Raw genomic sequence first — 19,054 nt, forward strand, 5'->3', positions numbered from 1 at the left:
TAGGCAATACTAGTTAACTTCGACACTGCCCAGACCTAATTTCAACTGGAAGGCACGCAATATGAACCCATTTGTACTGGCTCCATACAAATCAAAATAATTTTCTCCTGACAGGTGCAGTAGCTTCCAGTTCTTCCTAGGCAATACGAGAAACCTCTGACGCTGTCCAGAGTTTCTAATTTTGACTAGTCCAAACTAGTAATGATGGATTTGGAATTTTTACTGTAAAATATTCATCACAAAAACAGCAATGCTTCTCCAAGGCGCCTCTCCAAACTGCTGGACCTTATAAATTGGTGATCTGAAAAGTTCCAAGCACCACATCCCCCACCCAGCTCACACACTTGAGTGTCAAGTGTACTATCCAAGTTCTTGGTAAGAGTAAGGGGCTTTCCAGACCAGGGATTGCACTTGCTTGCTTAGGGAATGTGTGACGATTACTCGCTTGTTGACAGCAATCCAGATTCCATGCCCCAGCTGGACAGTGCCGTAGGGTTAAAAAAAAATCATCTTTCCTTACTCCTCAAAACTGAAATATTGTTATGGTAGGAATGTGTAATTCCTCCCCACCAAATATAGTTGTTACATTTGCATGTGGTATGTGGAGAGTTTGCTGCAATAGTGTTGATGGCATTGGACATATCCAACATCCTTGTAAAAAGTGCTTGGAAATCTCTCCACACACAGCTGTGTTGAGGTCTCTTATAGATTAAACTTGTTTTCATTTTTGCAGACTGTGTTCCTCATAGTACCACTAAAGCAAGGAGTACAAGGGCTTCTTTTCTTTGGAGTCCCCTAAGTCCATCTCCTTTCCTTACTACCCCAACATTTAAGGTATTTTTCTTATTTTCTTCCTTTTCATGTTTGTAGTTGAAAAGAGTACACACATCTCCCTTGATTTATACTGAGTTGGCAATAGACTGTTCTTTGCTTCTCCCTGACACGTTTTGTAGGTAGGGATATAGCACCATTAGCACTTGATCAGAAATGCTGCTACTTCAATAAAAGTAGTCTGCTTTCCAAGTATTGGTCAGCTGGAAAAGACCCAAGAGCCCTGTTGCCATTGACATCTGCTCATCCGCTCTGGGTTGTTTTGAGTTCTAGTAGAAGATTGAGTTTATGTTGATTAGTGGGGAGAGCAAATATAATTTCTTTAGAAAGGGGGGAGGAGAGAGAGAGATGCTTCAATCCATAAGCAGTGGCTAGCCTTTCTACAGAAACATGCCAATAATTAGATTACTTTTAAAAAAGGAGTCTGAAAAGGTTATTAACTTTGCTTATAAAAATGGCATGCAATGTACTCAAGAGGAATAGTAGTAGGCTATGCACCAGAGATATAGCACAAAAAGAAGGCACAAACATAGCATCTCTCTTTTGAGGCAGGGTAAGCCTCTATTGTTGTAAAAGTTCCTCTGTCTCTCTGAATTCAAGGTTTCCTTACCTGCACCCCCTTCTCTTTTCTGTACTACAAGAAAGTAGACAAGACTAAACTGGATCAGAGTTCATGCAACGATGGCATGAAGGCTTCAGGAGTCAACCTCGAGGCAAAATCCGGAGCCGGAGTCCCTGAGGCAGTTCATGGCTGAACACAGCCACGTTCTGGCAACTCCTGCGACGCCGCTGGAACCAACTGTATTGGCCTCTGCCTTTCCATTAGACCATTTCAGCGACATGGAGAGAGGGGAATTTGCTGCATGGGAGACAGTCTATCCTCCATATCTACTTTACCCAGGCTTCGCGCACTGGAGAGGACACTCTGTTCCAGAACCACCATTCAGAGCATGATACCATAGTCTTCCTAGACTGAAGGATGCCAACATGGATCTAGATCTTTAACTCTTGTTACCTTCCCTGAAATCTGTGCCAAATTTCCTCCTAAGATGCATTTATTCAGTTACCTGTCCCATCTGCCAGCCTGACTGTGTGGTGATTGGGTCAGGAAATGCCATGGAAGAGCACAAGATGTAAAATGTTATGTCTTGCCAATGCATACAAGAGAGTGCCACCAATGTCTTCTGCTTCAGTAAGTTTTGTCACAAATGAGGACACACGCCTTTATGCAAATACTTTCAGGAATTTTATTACAATTTGAAACCAGATAATGTCATTAGTGCACAGGATATACATTCATATATGGAACACTTTCTTTAAAAAACAAACCAAGGAACAAAACAAGAGTCACATTTCATATGCATGATACACAAAGGACATTTTAAACACAAGATCAGGGCTTTCAGAGCTATTCATGGTTTCCCACCCAAACATTCAACCCTTCCATGCCTAAATTTGCCTCTCTTGTCTTTGCAATGAGAACTTTGGAAAATGTAAAACACACACAAAAACTGCAGTGTTACTGGCCAGATAGTCAGCATGAAATGTTACCAAGTCATTTCATACTCCAAGAACATGCAGCTGTTAAAGGCGGCTTCCACCACCAACTTTGAAAGTTAATTAATAGTTTATCCCTTCTCTATTGTAGATCAGGTCAGATTAGGTGAAAATGACAGCAATTCTACTGGTCTCTCTGTCTCTCTCTCTCTCTCTCTCTGTCTCTCTCTCACACACACACACACACACCTCTCTCCAGGATGTTTTCTGCTGCTTACATAAAATGAGGAACATGCCACTTAATATTGAGAAGCAGGTTGGATCTGCAACTAAATATGGTCGTAAAAATTAATTACTGGATTACGTGTATTAGAGTCATTTTCTGGTTGCAATTTCTTTCTCTATAAATGGAAGTTCCATTCAGATCTGGTAAGATACACAATAACTGTCTTTAAAAAAATAATGTTCTCTTAGCACCAAAACTGGGGGGAAGGGGGAATGCTGAAAAGGTTTTCAAGCTAGCTTGTTAAAAGTTTCTGTTTTGCCAAAAGTGGCAGCCATTTAAACTAGGGAAAGTCTCACCTTGTTTGTTCTTAATTTTGAACTTGTACAAAGCAGATGATTTATGAGTGCAGCATATGTTAAAAAGAAACAACTGAATTCTACCCATGCCATGTCTGAAATTTTAGGGACCATCAAACAGAAGACTGCATAGCTTGCTCTTCTTTAGGCAGGCCATCTAGAATTATCATTGACACTCCTGGGGTAATGTCTCATACCCAGAATATACAGCAAGATATTTTCTTACATATCAATTTACTTTCCTGCTGATATCCACAGGAGCATAATCAGTGTCACGCATATATGTAGATTTCTTCAGAGTAGCGCCATTCTGTTTAGTGTCTTAAGCCTGCTGAATAACTGGTAGCAACTGGAGATGCCACCACTTTCTGGAAAAAAAACTTCTCCAAGAAAGCAGTGCTGGCAGTTAGGCAATATGCCTTGAAAAGCTATCTGATTCATTTAAAAGGCTTCTGTTTAAATGCAACTTAGCTGGATAAGAGGACTTTGTTATATGCAACCAAAATTGCAAAAATATACTGCATTCACATACTGAAATTCACACGAATTGGGAATGGCCCATTCAGCTGCACAGTTCATTCTGAAGTTTAGTCACATATAAGAAAGACATAATAGACTATTGACCAAAACCACTGAAGACAGGAGGGCGGGAAGCCTTTTTCCCCTTCTAGGAACCACATTCCCCAATATTTTAAAGCCAACTGCCACCCCACAAATGTTCTCCTCTCCTCACGATGTTCTCCTGCCCTCACCCCATCTACTGTAGCCTGAAAAGACCTGTATAAATGCAACTCCAAGGATTGTTTGCTATTGTGAATGGAGAAGAAGTGAGGCACTCTTTGCTTCTACTGTTGCTTTCAATTCTACCCCTGCTAATTGGGTAAGAGGCACTTTTTCAAGTGGGTGCTCCTATTTTTAGCAGGGGGAGAGTAACTGGCCCACCTCACCCCAGCACTGTCTGTTCTAGTGGCTGTCTGCTGGTATTCATTTTGCATCTTTTTAGATTGTGAGCCCTTTTGGGACAGGGAGCCATTTAGTTATTTGATTTTTCTCTGTAAACCGCTTTGTGAACTTTTAGTTGAAAAGCGGTATATAAATACTGTTAATAATAATAATAATAATACCGCTTCTCTGGCAAAGAAATCCTTGAACCAGGTCCACTGGAAATTGAGGTCCAATAGGAAGAGCAGGGCATTGGAATGGGCCAGTTGGAAAGAGAAGTAAAAGCTTAAGGTTCCTATCAACATAAAGCAGCCATTAGTTCACATCTTGAGTTGCATCCTTCTCCAAAACCTTATCTGTAGAATCCATTTTGTCCAAATGGCAAACGCCTAAATGCCAACGTATAGTTCATTACAGAGAGGCTGTTTGTGAAGCTACACTGCATTTTTGCTTTACTGGCCTGAAATCTTGATCAACACAAAACAGGCAGCACTGCAGAAGCCACTCTTCAAATACAAAAAGATCAATACACAATCACCCACTCAACAAATGACAATGCTTTTTGTTGCCAGCCTACAATAGTACAGCATCAAGAGTGTCATAAAGTTATCAGCAACTTATTTACTTGGGAAGTTTCACTTTCACAGGCTGGGTTTTAGGGGGAAAAAATCTAGAATTAAAACACAAATAGATATTTCACTATAAAGCTATACAAAGTCTGAAGCTTCTTAATTTTATTTATTGGACAATGCAGTACATGGCATGAGGCACAAATGGCAAGACAGTGCTAGCACCTAAAGCCCATTTTACCAGATCTGAAAGGCTCCTCCTGAAATGAATTCAGCATCAACCGTATGAATGGGAGCCACTGATGGCCAAAAATTCTATTCCAGAGTGCCACCCCTACGTTTCTAATAGAACAGTTTTATTTCACCCATCCTAAAAAAATGATAAGAGCTGCATATTCCACAAACTATCAAACATATATGATAAATTGCAACTGAACAAAGAAGTGTACAAGGGAGCACCACAGTGCACTGATCTAGTCCAGTTAAGAGGTCTAGCTGATAATAGTCATTTTCCCCTTCATTGTATGGCAGTAGCTTGCAGTATAACCTTCAGAATTGCCGACATAGAGGACTTGCTACTATAAGCTTTAGATACTTTATCCCCAGGAGGTTTCATACCCCTCTAGGGCAATTATTTAGTTGTGTCATTACTTGATGAAGTCTTAAAATAGGAAGGCTATATAAATTTAGAGAAGCCACAAAAAGCATCTTTGTTTTAAATTATAACAAAAGAGATTTCAAAAAATACAAGAAGTCCATTTCCTCCAAATGGGTTAAGTTCTTTTTTTCTTTTAAAAAAAAGTCTGTAAAAATATTTTGCACAACCATCTACATCCATTCATTTGTGATAAAAAGAAGTCAAATACATACATGAAATAGGGTTTTATTTCTATATAGTTATACTCGCAAGGCAATCAGTCCTCCTTTGGCCTTTTTACCTCCAGATGTTCTGCCTTGTTGATACGACTGCAAGACACACAAAAAATAAACGAAGTGACCCCATTATGATAGCTTAGTGTTTGATAAAACAGAAGATGAGGATGACAGAGAAAGGGGTGGGGACGGTGCTATCCCATGCAGCTGCAGGCTTCAACAAAAAATTGTGACACAACTATTGTGATAGCTTAGTTGAAAAAAGCAAATTTTGGCAGCATGCTCATAAATATTAAGTGCATGACAGAAAAGTGCAGGAAACATATCCTTACTTTAGCATCAGAATATAAGAGCATACATTTAATACCTATTACAAGCATAGCAATCTAGGAAGGCTGGATTTCCAGAGCATTTGCTCCTCTATTTGAAAGCAAAACATCAGCCCAGGATTTTCAAAAGACACCCTCAACACCGACAACATAAAAAGCAAAATTCCGGTAACAAGGGAAACAACTGAAGAGGCTGATTTGGTTTAATAAAGCAGAGTCACCACAGACAGCATCAAGTTTGTTATGCTACAATTGTGAACTAGAGAATTCCTAACTGGTTCTGGAGATTCAAGATTTTATATTGCAACAAAAATATAATTTATGAAACAACTTGAGGTCCAGTATTATACTCATGCTCAAGGTTGGAAACCTTGCCTCAAATATCTGAAGAATCTGGCTACTTTTTCCACCCTAACTGTGGACAATCAAAGAACTCAATAAATGCCCATGGAACTCAATAAAAAAGAGTAGTAACATTTTTCAAAGTAGGAAATTTGGCCAATATCATTGTCTGTTTTCTCCAGTAGAGGCCACATTAGATCAACACACTATTACTGCTGAAGGGTATGATCCTAAGCTCAACCACAAGTCCCTGGAAGGTCTTTGCTCTAAACACCATACTACACCTTCACCAGTTGTGCCATAAGAGGGTTTTTAAAGCAATACACACAGGCAAGATGCATTAAAAGCTCTGTCCTGTGTCAGAAAAGTTTGGGGGGCTGCTCTGGTGGCCCCAGCCTGGTGACTGAGATGTACAGGGACAAAAATAATGGAATGCATCAGTTGCAATGCAAAGCTCTAAACCAGCAGTACTTCACAGTACAGCAGGGGGTTCTAGTGCCTGGTTTCACCCTGAGCCTCAGCCGCAAGCTATCCCACCCCCCTCCACCAGTCAAGTTACTGCCCCTTGCCTTCCTGACCCTCAAAATGCCTTCAAAGGGCATAAAAACATCATTTCCAGTTTCCTCTATGAAACCAAATGTTTTTTAACCCTCTGAGGGCTTTACAAGGCCTTTGGAGGGTTGGGAAGGCAGCATGCGCCTTCCCCCCGCCTCAGAACACCTCTAGGGGAGAGGCCCTCAGATTGGCAGGCTGGCTGGCTGAGCACTGCGGGAGGATGGATGACAGCATGGCGCCCCTCAAACTTGGCCCCCTGGGCATTTGTCTCCCTTCCAGTACACCAGAACCCTGCAGGGTGTTTCAGGGGTCCATGTTGCTCAGACATGACCGGCAATGATTTCATCACTGGTGCCATGAAACTGACTAAGGCCATGATGCCTGACCCATGGCTACTGAAGGCAGGAAGGCTCAGAAGGGGAAAGAGCAGATGGTGTGGCAAGGATGGAATGAGAGGAGAATGGAGGATGGAGAAAGGGAAAGAAGCAGGTAAAGGATGAAAAAAAGACAGGAAAGAGAGAGAATGACCCTGAGGGATAAAAGGGGAAGGCCACTTAAGAAGGGAGGCAGTGCAAGCCAAAAAGAAACCAATTATGAGAGTGGAGGCAGGATGACCAAAGGGAAGGGGGCAGCCTCATGGAGGGAATCCAAGGGAGATTCTCAGTAATAAAGTAGTGAGGAACCCCAACAGACAGAGGAAGGGCAGTGTCCAGGACTGCCCCTACAAAGTCACCCCAGAAAGCCAAGTGTGTTTCAAGGCTACGGCAACACTGAAATCAAATATATTTCTACTCGGGTCTGTTCAACACCCCCCCCCCCCCCGTGACACTGAGACCAAAAATCAGAGAGGCTCAATTTGAGACCTGAAGATATCCTCCCCTAGTGAACATAACTTGGAGGTGCTGACCAGCTGGATGAATGAGGAACTACTTTGATGACTTTGTGGATCCCCTCTACCCAAGTTTGTCAAATAAACCCCTTCTCTAGACTGCATTTTGGCATAGTATGGCTCCTTTGGGTAAAGAAAAACCCTGACTATGCCTTACCCCCTTTGATGCAGCCCATCCCCCAAAGATGGAAGGGGGGTGGCTACAGGGGTGCCTGACCCTACTGCCATAGTGACCATGTGCCACTGCCCCAACCCTACTAGAAGTGGAGATATAGCTGGGGCACCAGTGGGCAAGATGTGGATGCAATATTTGTGACTACCTCACAGCAAGCTGATGGAACCCTGATTCAGTATGTTGATTTTAGGTAAGCCTGTCCCAGCCAAAATAGCATTTTGTTAAAAGAAATCAGTGCATTTCCTCAGATGATCAAGATTTTTTCCAGGGATCTTGGAACCACGCCTCCAATGTAAAACACCTCCCCTTTTGCTTCTGACTTAACACCTAACTTCTTCAAGAGAACTTAGAAAAGTGTTACACAGCACCTTAAAATTGTACAGATCTAACTCTTGAACTTTGAAGAAAGATATTTTCTATCCTTAACACATAGAATTGAACTTTTTGCAGTTCCTCAATAAGACTACTAATGGCATACAAAGAAAGGGCAGCAATGGATTTATTAAAAAACAGCCAGTTGGTCACACACTCTGCATGCAGGCAAGACAAACCTATGAGACTCCCTTGCCATCAATTCCTAAGAGGCCATGATTTTAACTAAAAAAATATTGACAGCCTCAATACATTTAGCAGCGGGAACTCAGATGCAGACGAAGATTGCACATGCAAGGTAATGTCCTTGTAAGTGAAGTTTTGAACAACCCCGAACTAGCAAACAATAACCTCAGCTGAACAAACAATATGGTGCTGGGTAGCCAAAGCAATTGTTCCAAAAGATGCCATCCTGCAAATAACTTGAATGCCTGACAGCAGCCCAACCATCACACAGCATGCTATTAATGGGCTACCTAACTGTGGCTCTGGGTTGCCATTTCAATCTGTAGCAACAACTTTCAGGAATTTTACTTACTCCCATCCTCAGCCTTCTCTCCCTAGCCATTGGCTGTTCTTGGGCCCAACATAATGCATGGGTAAACCATACTGGGCAACCAGGTTGCTACCGATCTAAAGAAGTTGTCAAAAATGGGAGGAGCACAGGGGGAGGGAAAGGACAGTTGAGTTTGTAACACAGCAGGCGCCTTGCAGATGAAAGTTGCCCCCACTGTACCAGACTAGAATGTTTGGAGGACCACATGGCAAGACCAAGCATTAAAGCACACAAGAGGCTTAGGCCAGTTCAAACATACACACCCTCAGGGTTCAAGCTGGACACCAGGGGGTTCTGAAGGTTTCGTGGATTGCCGAGGAACTGCTTGGCCCTGGCTCTGGGAGGTGAATCTGTGCTGGGATAGGGCAGATCTATGGAAGAAGAAAAAAAAGAGTAAGGTTACTGTTCAGTTAACTAAAGTTGTAGAACACTTTGCATATTCAGGAGGTATTGGCTTTGGCTCAATCTCTAGAGTTAATGGCCCCTTCCCTCTTCAGCAGTACTGCCTTCAAATGCATTTCAGGATTTCCGAACTTGATCAATGAAGAGCTAAAACTGGGGACCAGTGTTCCCTCTAAGGTGCACAGCTGAGCACCTCTGAGCTGGACTCAGCAACCCCGAAGTTTGGTGACAACATGTGACATCACTGATTGTCTAGGGACAGCCATTGTGATGCTGCATTGAAGTGGCATGGGCCCCTTAGAGGGAATAAAGGTGGGGACCTGCAACAAATGTGTTGCATTGTGTGTCCCCCAATCAGTAAGAGGTACGTTCCTGTTCAGACATCCTGCTCATGCTTCAAGCGGAGTGGAATAGGAAGGCAGCACAAGGGGGAAAAAAGAGAAATCTCTTTTTCACTCCCTTAAGTTCCTCCCTGTTATACAATGCTAAAGGGTTAGATATGGGGCTGGTTGCCAGTCCTAGACCTGAGCATTTTGTTACATACTGCTGCTGGTGGTAGGAGTGTTCTGACAAGCAGGAAAGGTATCTGTCTTTTTTCCTTCCTCTTGCAACATCCATATACAGTGCAGGGAGTAGAAATTGTTTAAACTCACAGCATTTCTCCTCCACAATTCTTACTATAAGCTGTTGGGGCTGGAACAGGTTGGTTCCCTCCCTTCCTCTCCAAATAGCCAGTTTCCTGTTTCCCCCTCGTCCTCAATTCTGACCAGCATTTAATGTGTCTCAGCTGTTCTCAGCCACAGATTCACTAGTTCCTAAAGATGCTTCTTACCCTCCAATGCAGCAGAGAGAGCTACCCATAAAGAGAAAAACAATAAAATACAAAATAAAAACACTCAAGATTTTGTTTAGTTGTGATTGTGCAGCAGCAGTGCTCTCATTTTTCTTATCTTAATGTTTGCACATTCCAGAAAATTCTGGAATGCCATGGAGCCATTTTTTTAAACTATTCACAAACATATATGTTTTTGTGTAGTCTTTGAACTACAGAAGCCATTACCTTATTTTTGGGTGCTTCTGTTTCATTTTCAAACTGCTTGGTACTTGATCACCCTCATTAATAATTATAATACCCTCTAACAGTATTTGTACCCTACTCTTGCACTGGATTTGTACCAATGGCTATGCTTCCCCACCCCACCATAACACATGGTCACACATAGGAGCACACATAATGCTCTACTCTTTTAATCTCAGTTAAGCAATCAGGAACAGATCACAAAAATGCAGGTCCACTCCCCTCCCTGTGCAGCAGAAATTCTCCCCACTAGCCTTAACCCATCAATAACAATAAATGATGGTCTGATTACCAGAATTTGTAACATGGCTTAAAACAGTCATGGGATTGTATGGGAATGGACCCTCTTAATAACTCATTTTGCATGGTGCCCACCATCCCTTCTGTGAATTCCTCTGTCATCCCCAGGCTTCACCAGACAATTCCAGCTTGATACACTTCTGTTCAACACAAGATCTGATCTACCTTTTACCTGACTGATTTGCTCCCGCTTAATTTTTCAATAGCTCTGCAGCTGTTTTATTTTATTGTACTTTTAGAATTTTAAATTTATATCTTCCTTCGCTTATTATTTTTTCAAAATAAAATAGTTCAAAGGTCCTGCAGGATGTTGCATTTATATTGATACTATTTATGTAAAAGGTAAGTGCTTGTATGAGTGGGGGAAGACGTCCACATTTCAGACGCTGCTGTTACTACCCATACTGCAGACCTGCTTACCAGGTCTGCCCATCAGTGCCTTAAAGAACAGAAGGCAAATTCAAAATTCTCCCTCACTAGAGATATTCAAGCAGAGGCTCAACAAGCACCTGTTGGAGATGCCCTAAGAGGATTTCCTGCTTAAGACAGGGGGTTGGCCCCTTCCAACTCAATTATTCTAAAACCTGCCTATAGAGATGCAAAAGGTCTGCCATATTTATTAAATAGTGCAACAGCGCACATGAGAACCCAAAATTTAACACAGAGCAAGTGGAATTTATGGCAACAAAGACAGGTTCCTTACATGCAGGTATGCTTCTTTGCGTGGTCATCTGTGCACACATATAGTGAAGTTCTGAACATGCACAGAAGTGATCTTGGAAGTGTCTAGACTCTAGAGCAGTGATTTTCAACCTTTTTCCTATCATGGCACACTGGCAAGGCACCAAAGTTGTCACCATGGGTTTTTTGACACTTGACAAGGCATACTGTGCTGTCAGTAGGGGGCTCACATCTCCCAATGGTCCTATTGATAAATGACCCACTCCCAAATTCCCACAGCACACCTGGGAACCATTCGCGGCACACCAGTGCACCATGGCACAGTGGTTGAAAATGGCTGCTCTAGAGCTTTGTCTAGTATTCTACCCCTGCCCTAGAGACCCTCTGTGCAAAGAAGCTCCCATTCCTCAGTTTCATTGATACTGCCACCCAAGGCAAACTGTAGCATGTCAAAAACAGCTCTAGGACTTGAAGCCAGATGTGCAAAGGGGGTGGGGTCAGATGTCTGCATAGATGACCACTCAAAAACCACAGCTACAGGTAAGCAACCTACTGTTCATCCAAGCCATTCAGCATCTCCAAGTTCTCTCTGCATCTCATTTTTAGTCAACATTTCAGTGGCAACTCTAGTCTGAACCCTGAATTGTCTTGAAACTTGCAGGGCAGAATTTAAGCAGATGCCCAGTTAACTATCCTATTTATGGCCCCAACCCCTGGTCACCTGCTTTTCTTGTCAGGTACTTTAAGGAAGCGTCAAAGGAAAATCATGCTTGCTCAGCCAGACATTTAAGCCACCTATTTGTTTCTATGGGTTCTCATCTTAGAGCTGTCAAAATCAGTGAGATGAGTCACAGCTAATGGCAAGAAAATGAATTGCATTACTATTCCCTACTAGTTTAAAGTGGAAGGAACATGACAGCACAGTGACAGACCCTAATGAGATGCATGCCCCCCCCCCATGAGATGTGTTCTGACCTCCATTTCTCTGGTGAGCTGGCAGCTCATGGCTCATTTGATCCAGCTGGGATTCCGCCTCTGACCTGGGCTGCAGAGCAGTCACCATGGCTCCCGTCTGCTGGATGAACTGTTGCAAGTTACACTGCCTCAGCTCCTTATTTAGCTCCTCCAGCTCTTGGTTCTGGGCCTGCAAGATACAGGAGGAACAGGCAGAGTGAATTCCAGATCTGTGGATCTGCACAGTTTTTTCTGAGATAAGAAGCTGTTGGAAAAAGGCCTCTGATCCCACCACAGCTCTTTCTCAAATACCAGCTCATTAGTTTTTTTCCCCCTCCTTCAGCAGTAAGTAGAAAGTTACTAAAAACTACTGGAAAAACGAGTAAAAGTTCAAGGCAGGAGTAAAAAGAGATCATCATCAGTTTCTGCTGGCAGCCCCAAGTTATGGATGTGTGTGGGTTGGTGGATATCTGTTCGGGGCGGCAGGACTGGTCCATTAAACAAGGCAGCGTCAAGTGGTCATTTAGTGTGATGAGCTGGGAGAACAGCAAGTGGTCTGGGTGGCTTGCGTCTCATGCCTGCCCACTGCTTCCACCAGATCACCGCCTGCTCTGCCAGGCATGCCACCACCACAATCCTCTTCCCACTCACTCACCGCCCAACAAGGGAAGGAAGTAGGAAGAGGACTATGACAACAGCACCCTTCCTGCTCTTTCTCTAGCACTGTCACAAGAATCCCTCTCTTTCTTGCCTTGCTCTCCTTCTCTTACAAGCGAAGGGATTTTGGCAGTGATGTGAGAGGCAGAGAGACCCCTCCGGCAATCCCCTCTCCTGCTTGCTTGCCCTCCTTTGTGAGAAGGAAAGGGAAGTGAGCAAGAGGAATCATGATGGCATTTTGCTCTGCAACCATTTCTTCTCCCTTCCAGTTCTCTCAGCCTCTGAACAGGATGGGTGAGCATTGCAGCACAGAATGAAAAGACAGACTGGCATCTTCCATGTTCTCTCTGGGTTCTACCACCCAGCTTGTTTAGAAGCAAAGAGTTAGGAAGAGGATCAAGACGTTGGACGCAGAGGCGGGGGGGGGGGGCCTGTGTACATGCGTGCGAGCGTGCGTGGTGGGGTGTGTACAAACACCAATGAATGTGTTTTTAAAAGGGGGGCAGAAACTTTAGTGCCTGGTTGGGACAGAAGATTTGACAAGGAACATCCTCTCTTCCAAGACCATACATGAAGGTGTATTCTGATCAGACCGCCTGATGAAGATTACCACCAACAGAGCATACGAGGGACCAAACCTAGGGCCAGGAAACTACCCAACCCATTTTCATAGTCAATGGATGTTGAATCCTGGCACGTGACATCTACCCTCAGGCTAGAATTCAGTAAGACCTGAAATTCTGAGGTTGCATCTTGATCTCACAGGCCAAACTGATCATGGATGGCCACGTTAGCATTTATATACCTTGGGTTGAAATCCTAAGCAAGCAAACTATTGAAATCAGCCTGTCTTGGGATTGGGACGCTAGCCTATTACAAGCCAGTCATGCTACACACTTGTTTGACTCAGCCTCTCTTAAGTAAGAAGTGGGGTGATGTTTAAAATGTTGGCCAGGAAGGTACAACCTCTGAGTAAGATGAGGCCACTGAGGACAGAAGGTCCATCTGGCACAATCAAGTCTACAAATGCAGCTCCGTGCTTCAAGTCTTGGAACACAACATGAAGGGAGCACAGCAGTCCCTTACGGATCCTCTGCAATCAATAACAACAACAACAGTATTTATATACCGCTTTTCAACAAAAAGTTCACAAAGTGGTTAACAGAGAAAATCGTATTTGACTAGCAAACTGCCCAACACAATACTAATTTCTCAGGCTCTGTAACTATTTTAATTAGCTCCTTACTAGTACAATACTAAATTGTGATCTTTCCAACAGAGCTGGGGAGAGAAGTACAGCATTTCTTCCACTTGCCCATAAGAGGGCACCAGTGTCAAGTGAACAGCTAAATGAAAGCCACAAGAAGGAACAAGTTATACTGTTTTCCTGCTCCTATAGTCTGCTTTAAGCACAAGTGACAAGAATCAGTGCCCTGGACATCTGTGCACACACGGAAGCTTGTGAAGTTTCTAACACGGGTTTCCTCAAACTTCTATCAGCCGAGGCACACATTTCCCTTGTGCCCCTCAAAGGAATACCTTCAGAGCAGAGGTCTCCAAACTTCCAGCTGTCAGGACAACATCACTCGGGTTCTTATGGCAGGCTGGGGCAAGTCAACTATAGAAGATTAATATACTTATTTTGTTCATAGCCAAGCACCTCCACAAAATGAGAATAACTTTTACAGCTGTGACTCTGCTTGCCATCTGCCTCTCTTAGCAAGAACCGCCCTGCCCAGCAGTCACTTTTTTCAGCAGGAAGAAGAGGGGGCCTGCTGAAGAAGAGGAGGGGATGAGGAAACACATGAGGGGACACATAATTAAAATGCCACTGGGCTCAATGGTTCAGATTTGGCCTGCAAGTTGTAGTCTGGGAACCCTTGCTTTTGAGTAAACACCCTCACAGGATTAGCCCACTACTACACCAGCAGATCTGTTGTGGGCTTGCCATTTCTAAAAGCAGACAATTCTGCTGCATCTCTGCAACAGGAACAATTGAACTGAATGAAATACAGTTCGTATGCAGAGACATGATAGGATGACCTGCCTGGAATCTGATTAGGAAGCAGCAAAGTCTCCTAATTATGCAAAGATAAACTGGACAGGATCTGCCATGGTTGGGGGGGGGGGGTTGGGCTCACAGGAGGCAGCACATCTTCATTCCTTGCATTGATATCCCACCCTTTCTCCATGGAGTTAAAAGTGGCATATGTGGATAAGGCATACACTCTGTTGCAGGCCTGCCAACACCCCACAACAAGATCTCGCTTAGATCAGGGAAGGATAAGGGTAGTGCTGGGTTCCTTGGCAGGACCTCTTCCTTCCACCAGCACTAGTTCAGCAGATGTTAAGCTAGACTTGTCTCACTTGACTCTGCAATTTGCCAAACTGAGTGGTGTGGAGGAGAAAAGAGGGAACAGCCGGTTATGAGAATCTGGTCATGGTGGATGGCTGCAGGTCCGTGAAAGTTTTAGTCAATTGGCATGTGCCAGGTAGGCAGTCATGAGGGGCTTGGAGAACCCTCTCTTCTCCCATCCCTGCTTCAAGAAGAGAATAAACCACTACATATCACCCTGACACAAAGTCTGGGAATCACTCGAATGTGCAGATTACTAATGCACCTTGAACAAGAAGCTTTTGTTATTCATTTTATCTTTATACAGAGCTTCAACTACTCCTTTTATTTTAGGGCAGTTTAAAGGGTTACGCTAGATATAGTTTTGTACACCCCACCATGCACACCCATTAAGACCAGCATCTTCCAAGGCATGCATAACCACAACACAACATATTCCCCTGACACAGCCATTGCTCAGCCCATTTCCTTAAGAACTGCAGGATGGCTCCACTTGTTCTGTTCAGGCAGAGGAGAATTTTAAGTCTTTTGGGTAGGATGACCTTGAAAGATGCCAATACTGTTGGTTTTACTCCAGCTAAAGCACACTGTAATCCTCATGGTGGAAGTCGTCAATCAACAGAGGCAACCAAGAGCTTAGAGCCGAGAACATGCCAAGCTGGTCCAGTCCCAGACCACCATGCAGGACTACTTCAATCTGTCTAACAGCTCCACCTCTTACCCCCCCCCCTTCTGCAGGTTCATAATCTCCCAGAACCTACCTAATCTATTGCTAAATGCCAGGAAGGACATAATTAAAAGGAGCTGCTGCTGCCCAAAACTCCAAGTCAGTAAAGCCTTCCAGAAGGAGCATTTTCCCCTCTTTGGGACAGACTGCTTGTGGCATACAAATCTAGACCAGGGGTAGCCAACCCACAGCACACCACGTGCCACTTTTTATGTACATGCCACTTTTTAAAATGTCTTCAATGTGCCACTCCACCTCATTTTGGCTCTCTCTGGACCTGCTTGGGTGGTTTAACTGGCCCATGAGATCTGCTGAGCCTCTGTTCAACTATATTCACCTCTGCCCCAGGTCTTGTTGCTCCCTTTTTGGGCTTCATGCTGGGAGAAGTGCTGTGCACTCGCAGATGTGCAGCCCTGCAACAGCTGGCATGGCTGTGACAGGCAACTTTGTGTGTGCCTCTTAGGAAGCACCTGCACGCCAGTAGTGTCATTTGTGCTGTGGGTTGTTATTATTATTATTTTTAACAGCCACCCCTGATCTAGACCAGCAGAAATGCCTTTTCAACTGCCCTGTTGTTCTGTGCCTACCTTTTTTTTATTTAAATTGCAAGATAAATATACATTAAAATGTGCTGCTCCAAGGAGGAAAAAAATGGTTACACTAAAGTATTTTCTACATGTTTCAGAAGTCTAAAAACACGGCGTAGGCATTGCAGTACTCCACATGTAGGATTTCAGGTGGCAACGTCACTAAGTACGTACCTGAAGGCTTTGCTCTGCTTCCTCCAAGGCCTTCTCCATGGTTTCCAGGCTGCTCTCCAGCTGGGCACCATGCTTAGCCTTGCTTTCCAGATCCTTTTTCATTCTGGCTGCCATCTCCTCAAGTTCAGCAGGACTGTGGGCTGGGGTTTCCTTCACCCTCTTGGCCCTCTCCGCTATTTCCCATTGGATTTCCCTCTCCAAGGCCTCCGTTTTGACCGTAAGCTCATGGATTTTGTGCGTATACTCCTCCATGGTGGCCCTCAGGCTGCGTACCTTTTCCTGCCGCTCCCTTTCACGCTCCTTCTCAGAGCGCAGTTCACTGTGCCAAAATTCTTCCTCATTCAGTTCACTCTCATTTTTCCGGATCATCTGCTCCAGATATAAGATCTCATCCTCCTGAGAGAAGCCTCTATTATATTCCCAGTGCCTGAGGTCTACTTCCAAGGCATCCCCCTGCATAACCAAGGAGTAGAGATGCTCCTGTTGGTGCAATACAGTCTTGAACAGCTCCTCTTTGGAAAGCAAACCCCCACTGGCACCGTCCGTCAAGCCCACACTGTCCTTTTTATGCTGCCTCAGCTTGCTCTTTGCAAGAGGATCACTGGAACCCATTGGACCCAAGTTGAATGTTAAAGATTTCTTGGGTTGCCTCGGCCTGGGCAATTCTGTGTCAACTGACCGAGGTTTGATGGGTAGACTGGCCCTGACAAACGTCCTCTCGGGCACTTGGGGGGCATTATCCGAAGAGGGCCTCTCCGTGAGGCTGGGGCCTGTACGCTGCAATATGAACTGCACATCATTTGCATACTGTCCACACTTGGACAGGGACTCCACAGGGCATTCATGTGGGAGAAGCTGCCTTTCTTTCTCACGTAGTCTTTGGATAAGAACATAGCGACCTGTTTGACCTGAGAAAAGGGACAGAAGTACATTCATTAGGAGCCAAGTACGCCATTACTGGGGAAAACATTTCTTCACCACAGAAACATCACTGAACTTCCACATAGCTTCCATATTTTTAATGCAAACACACTCCACATTTAACATGAATATTCCTGCACCAAGAACTTGCAGGAGACTCGAATCACTAGTTGGTTGCAGACTAGCTGGAAAGTGGCTTGAGCATTCATGCCAGCAGAAAACATGAACTTCATAGACCTCCTTCTACATACAGCAAGCCAGGGTGGTGCCCTGGTCTGGGGTGTTGGACCTGGAAGATCCAGGTTAAATCCCTGTTCAGCCATGAAGCTTCCTGGGTGACCTTGGGACAGTCACTATCTAGCAGCCTCACCTACCTCACGGGGTTGTTGTGAGGATAAGTGGGCAGAAGGAACCATGTGCACCATCCTGAGCTCTTTTGGAGGAAAGGCAATATAAACGTGAAAAATAAATAAATGCATGCCTGAACCGACAGCTACAGCTAGAAAAGAAGCATTTCACATGGAGCATGACCCAGGAGTCTTATTTTCATCTGTGTCCTAAACAAAGACTCCAGCTTCCATTTTCACATGGGGCGTGTGTGCGCGCGCGCACGCACACACACACACACACACACACACACACACACACACATGCCTATAAACCTCTCTAACTAGACTCTCTTGGAAGCAATGATGGAGGCATCTACAAAGCTGTAAGGCCTGCACGACCAAAACATGGAAAAACAGCCAGATAAGCAGGAGTCTGATGAAAAATGAAGAGCTTCATGTCCTCTACGTTTGGTGCCAGCACAGAGAGAAAAGAATGAGAACACTACGAGGGCAGAAGCGCTTGCTCAAGACTCAGCAACTGAAATAAAAACCCTCAAACTCCCCACCCTCCTACCCCTTAAACACTGCTTCCCATGATTCTCTACTGAAAAGCTTCAGATGCCTTTTTTGAAAATACATTTTATACCTGAAACAACTGAGGAATTCCTGATTCTATTAACATGCTTCTGTTTGCAGCTCTTGAGAGCATTCTAATGCAAGAACCTGGACCTTTTATGCAAAGGGTTAGCAAGATGTTTGAGGGAGCAGAACTAGTAGCTTCCAACAGCAAGTCTATAAGCTTCTTCCAGCCCACAAGGCCTTTGCCTTTAGAGCTTGTCAGTTCTTTACCAGCTAGCAGTGTTCACATTAGCTGTAATTGGAGCAATCTTACAGAGGTAGGACAAAAGTAACCATACATCTGGCTAGAGGTCAGAAGCAAAGGCAAATGCAAGCTTCACTTGCCACCATAGCAGTTCATAGCACTTACCATCATTACCAGACAGAGCATCCCCTCTCCACTAGCCTCAAGCAGTACAAACAGCACTAATCTACCCATATAATAGAGGGGAGGCCAACACACACACACAGCTTTCTGAGTCAGGCTTTTATGCCCAAAGCTGCAAGCCAGAGTTGTGTTTGGACCATGGAGAAGCAGAGGTACAGCCACAGCAAGGTGTTTGGAAACAAGATGCAGTTGTACATTGTTCGTGTGCCTTAGTGAGCACACGACAGACCTGCCCAAATTACCCCATTAGTGCATTGCTTGCATCCTCCTCTTCATGGAGGATGTTATAGGGATTTTAAGCCAGTTTTCTCACTGTGAACAGAAAAGCCCAAGAGGATAAATGAGGTGCAGAACCTTTTCCTGTTCAGAA

At 44.2% G+C, this 19,054-nt stretch overlaps 1 protein-coding gene across 6 annotated transcripts in view; it reads right to left on the reverse strand.

The window, feature by feature from the left end:
- Positions 1-2,535: 2,535 nt before the first annotated feature.
- RASSF7 (Ras association domain family member 7) overlaps positions 2,536-19,054 on the reverse strand; it is a 126,745-nt gene continuing 110,226 nt past the window's right edge. For 5 of the 6 annotated variants that reach the window (XM_066610925.1, XM_066610901.1, XM_066610908.1 and 2 more), the window contains 4 exons: positions 16,429-17,336; positions 11,949-12,117; positions 8,776-8,883; positions 2,536-5,387 (listed from right to left, as the gene is read on the reverse strand). In XM_066610925.1, coding sequence (XP_066467022.1) covers positions 5,356-5,387; positions 8,776-8,883; positions 11,949-12,117; positions 16,429-17,336 — 1,217 coding nt within the window. In that variant the 3' untranslated portion in view covers positions 2,536-5,355. The remainder of the gene's footprint in view (positions 5,388-8,775; positions 8,884-11,948; positions 12,118-16,428; positions 17,337-19,054) is intronic. The other variant, XM_066610934.1, reaches the window with a different exon arrangement.

This window comes from Tiliqua scincoides, chromosome 1 (assembly GCF_035046505.1).
Source record: "Tiliqua scincoides isolate rTilSci1 chromosome 1, rTilSci1.hap2, whole genome shotgun sequence".
Taxonomy (NCBI): domain Eukaryota; kingdom Metazoa; phylum Chordata; class Lepidosauria; order Squamata; family Scincidae; genus Tiliqua; species Tiliqua scincoides.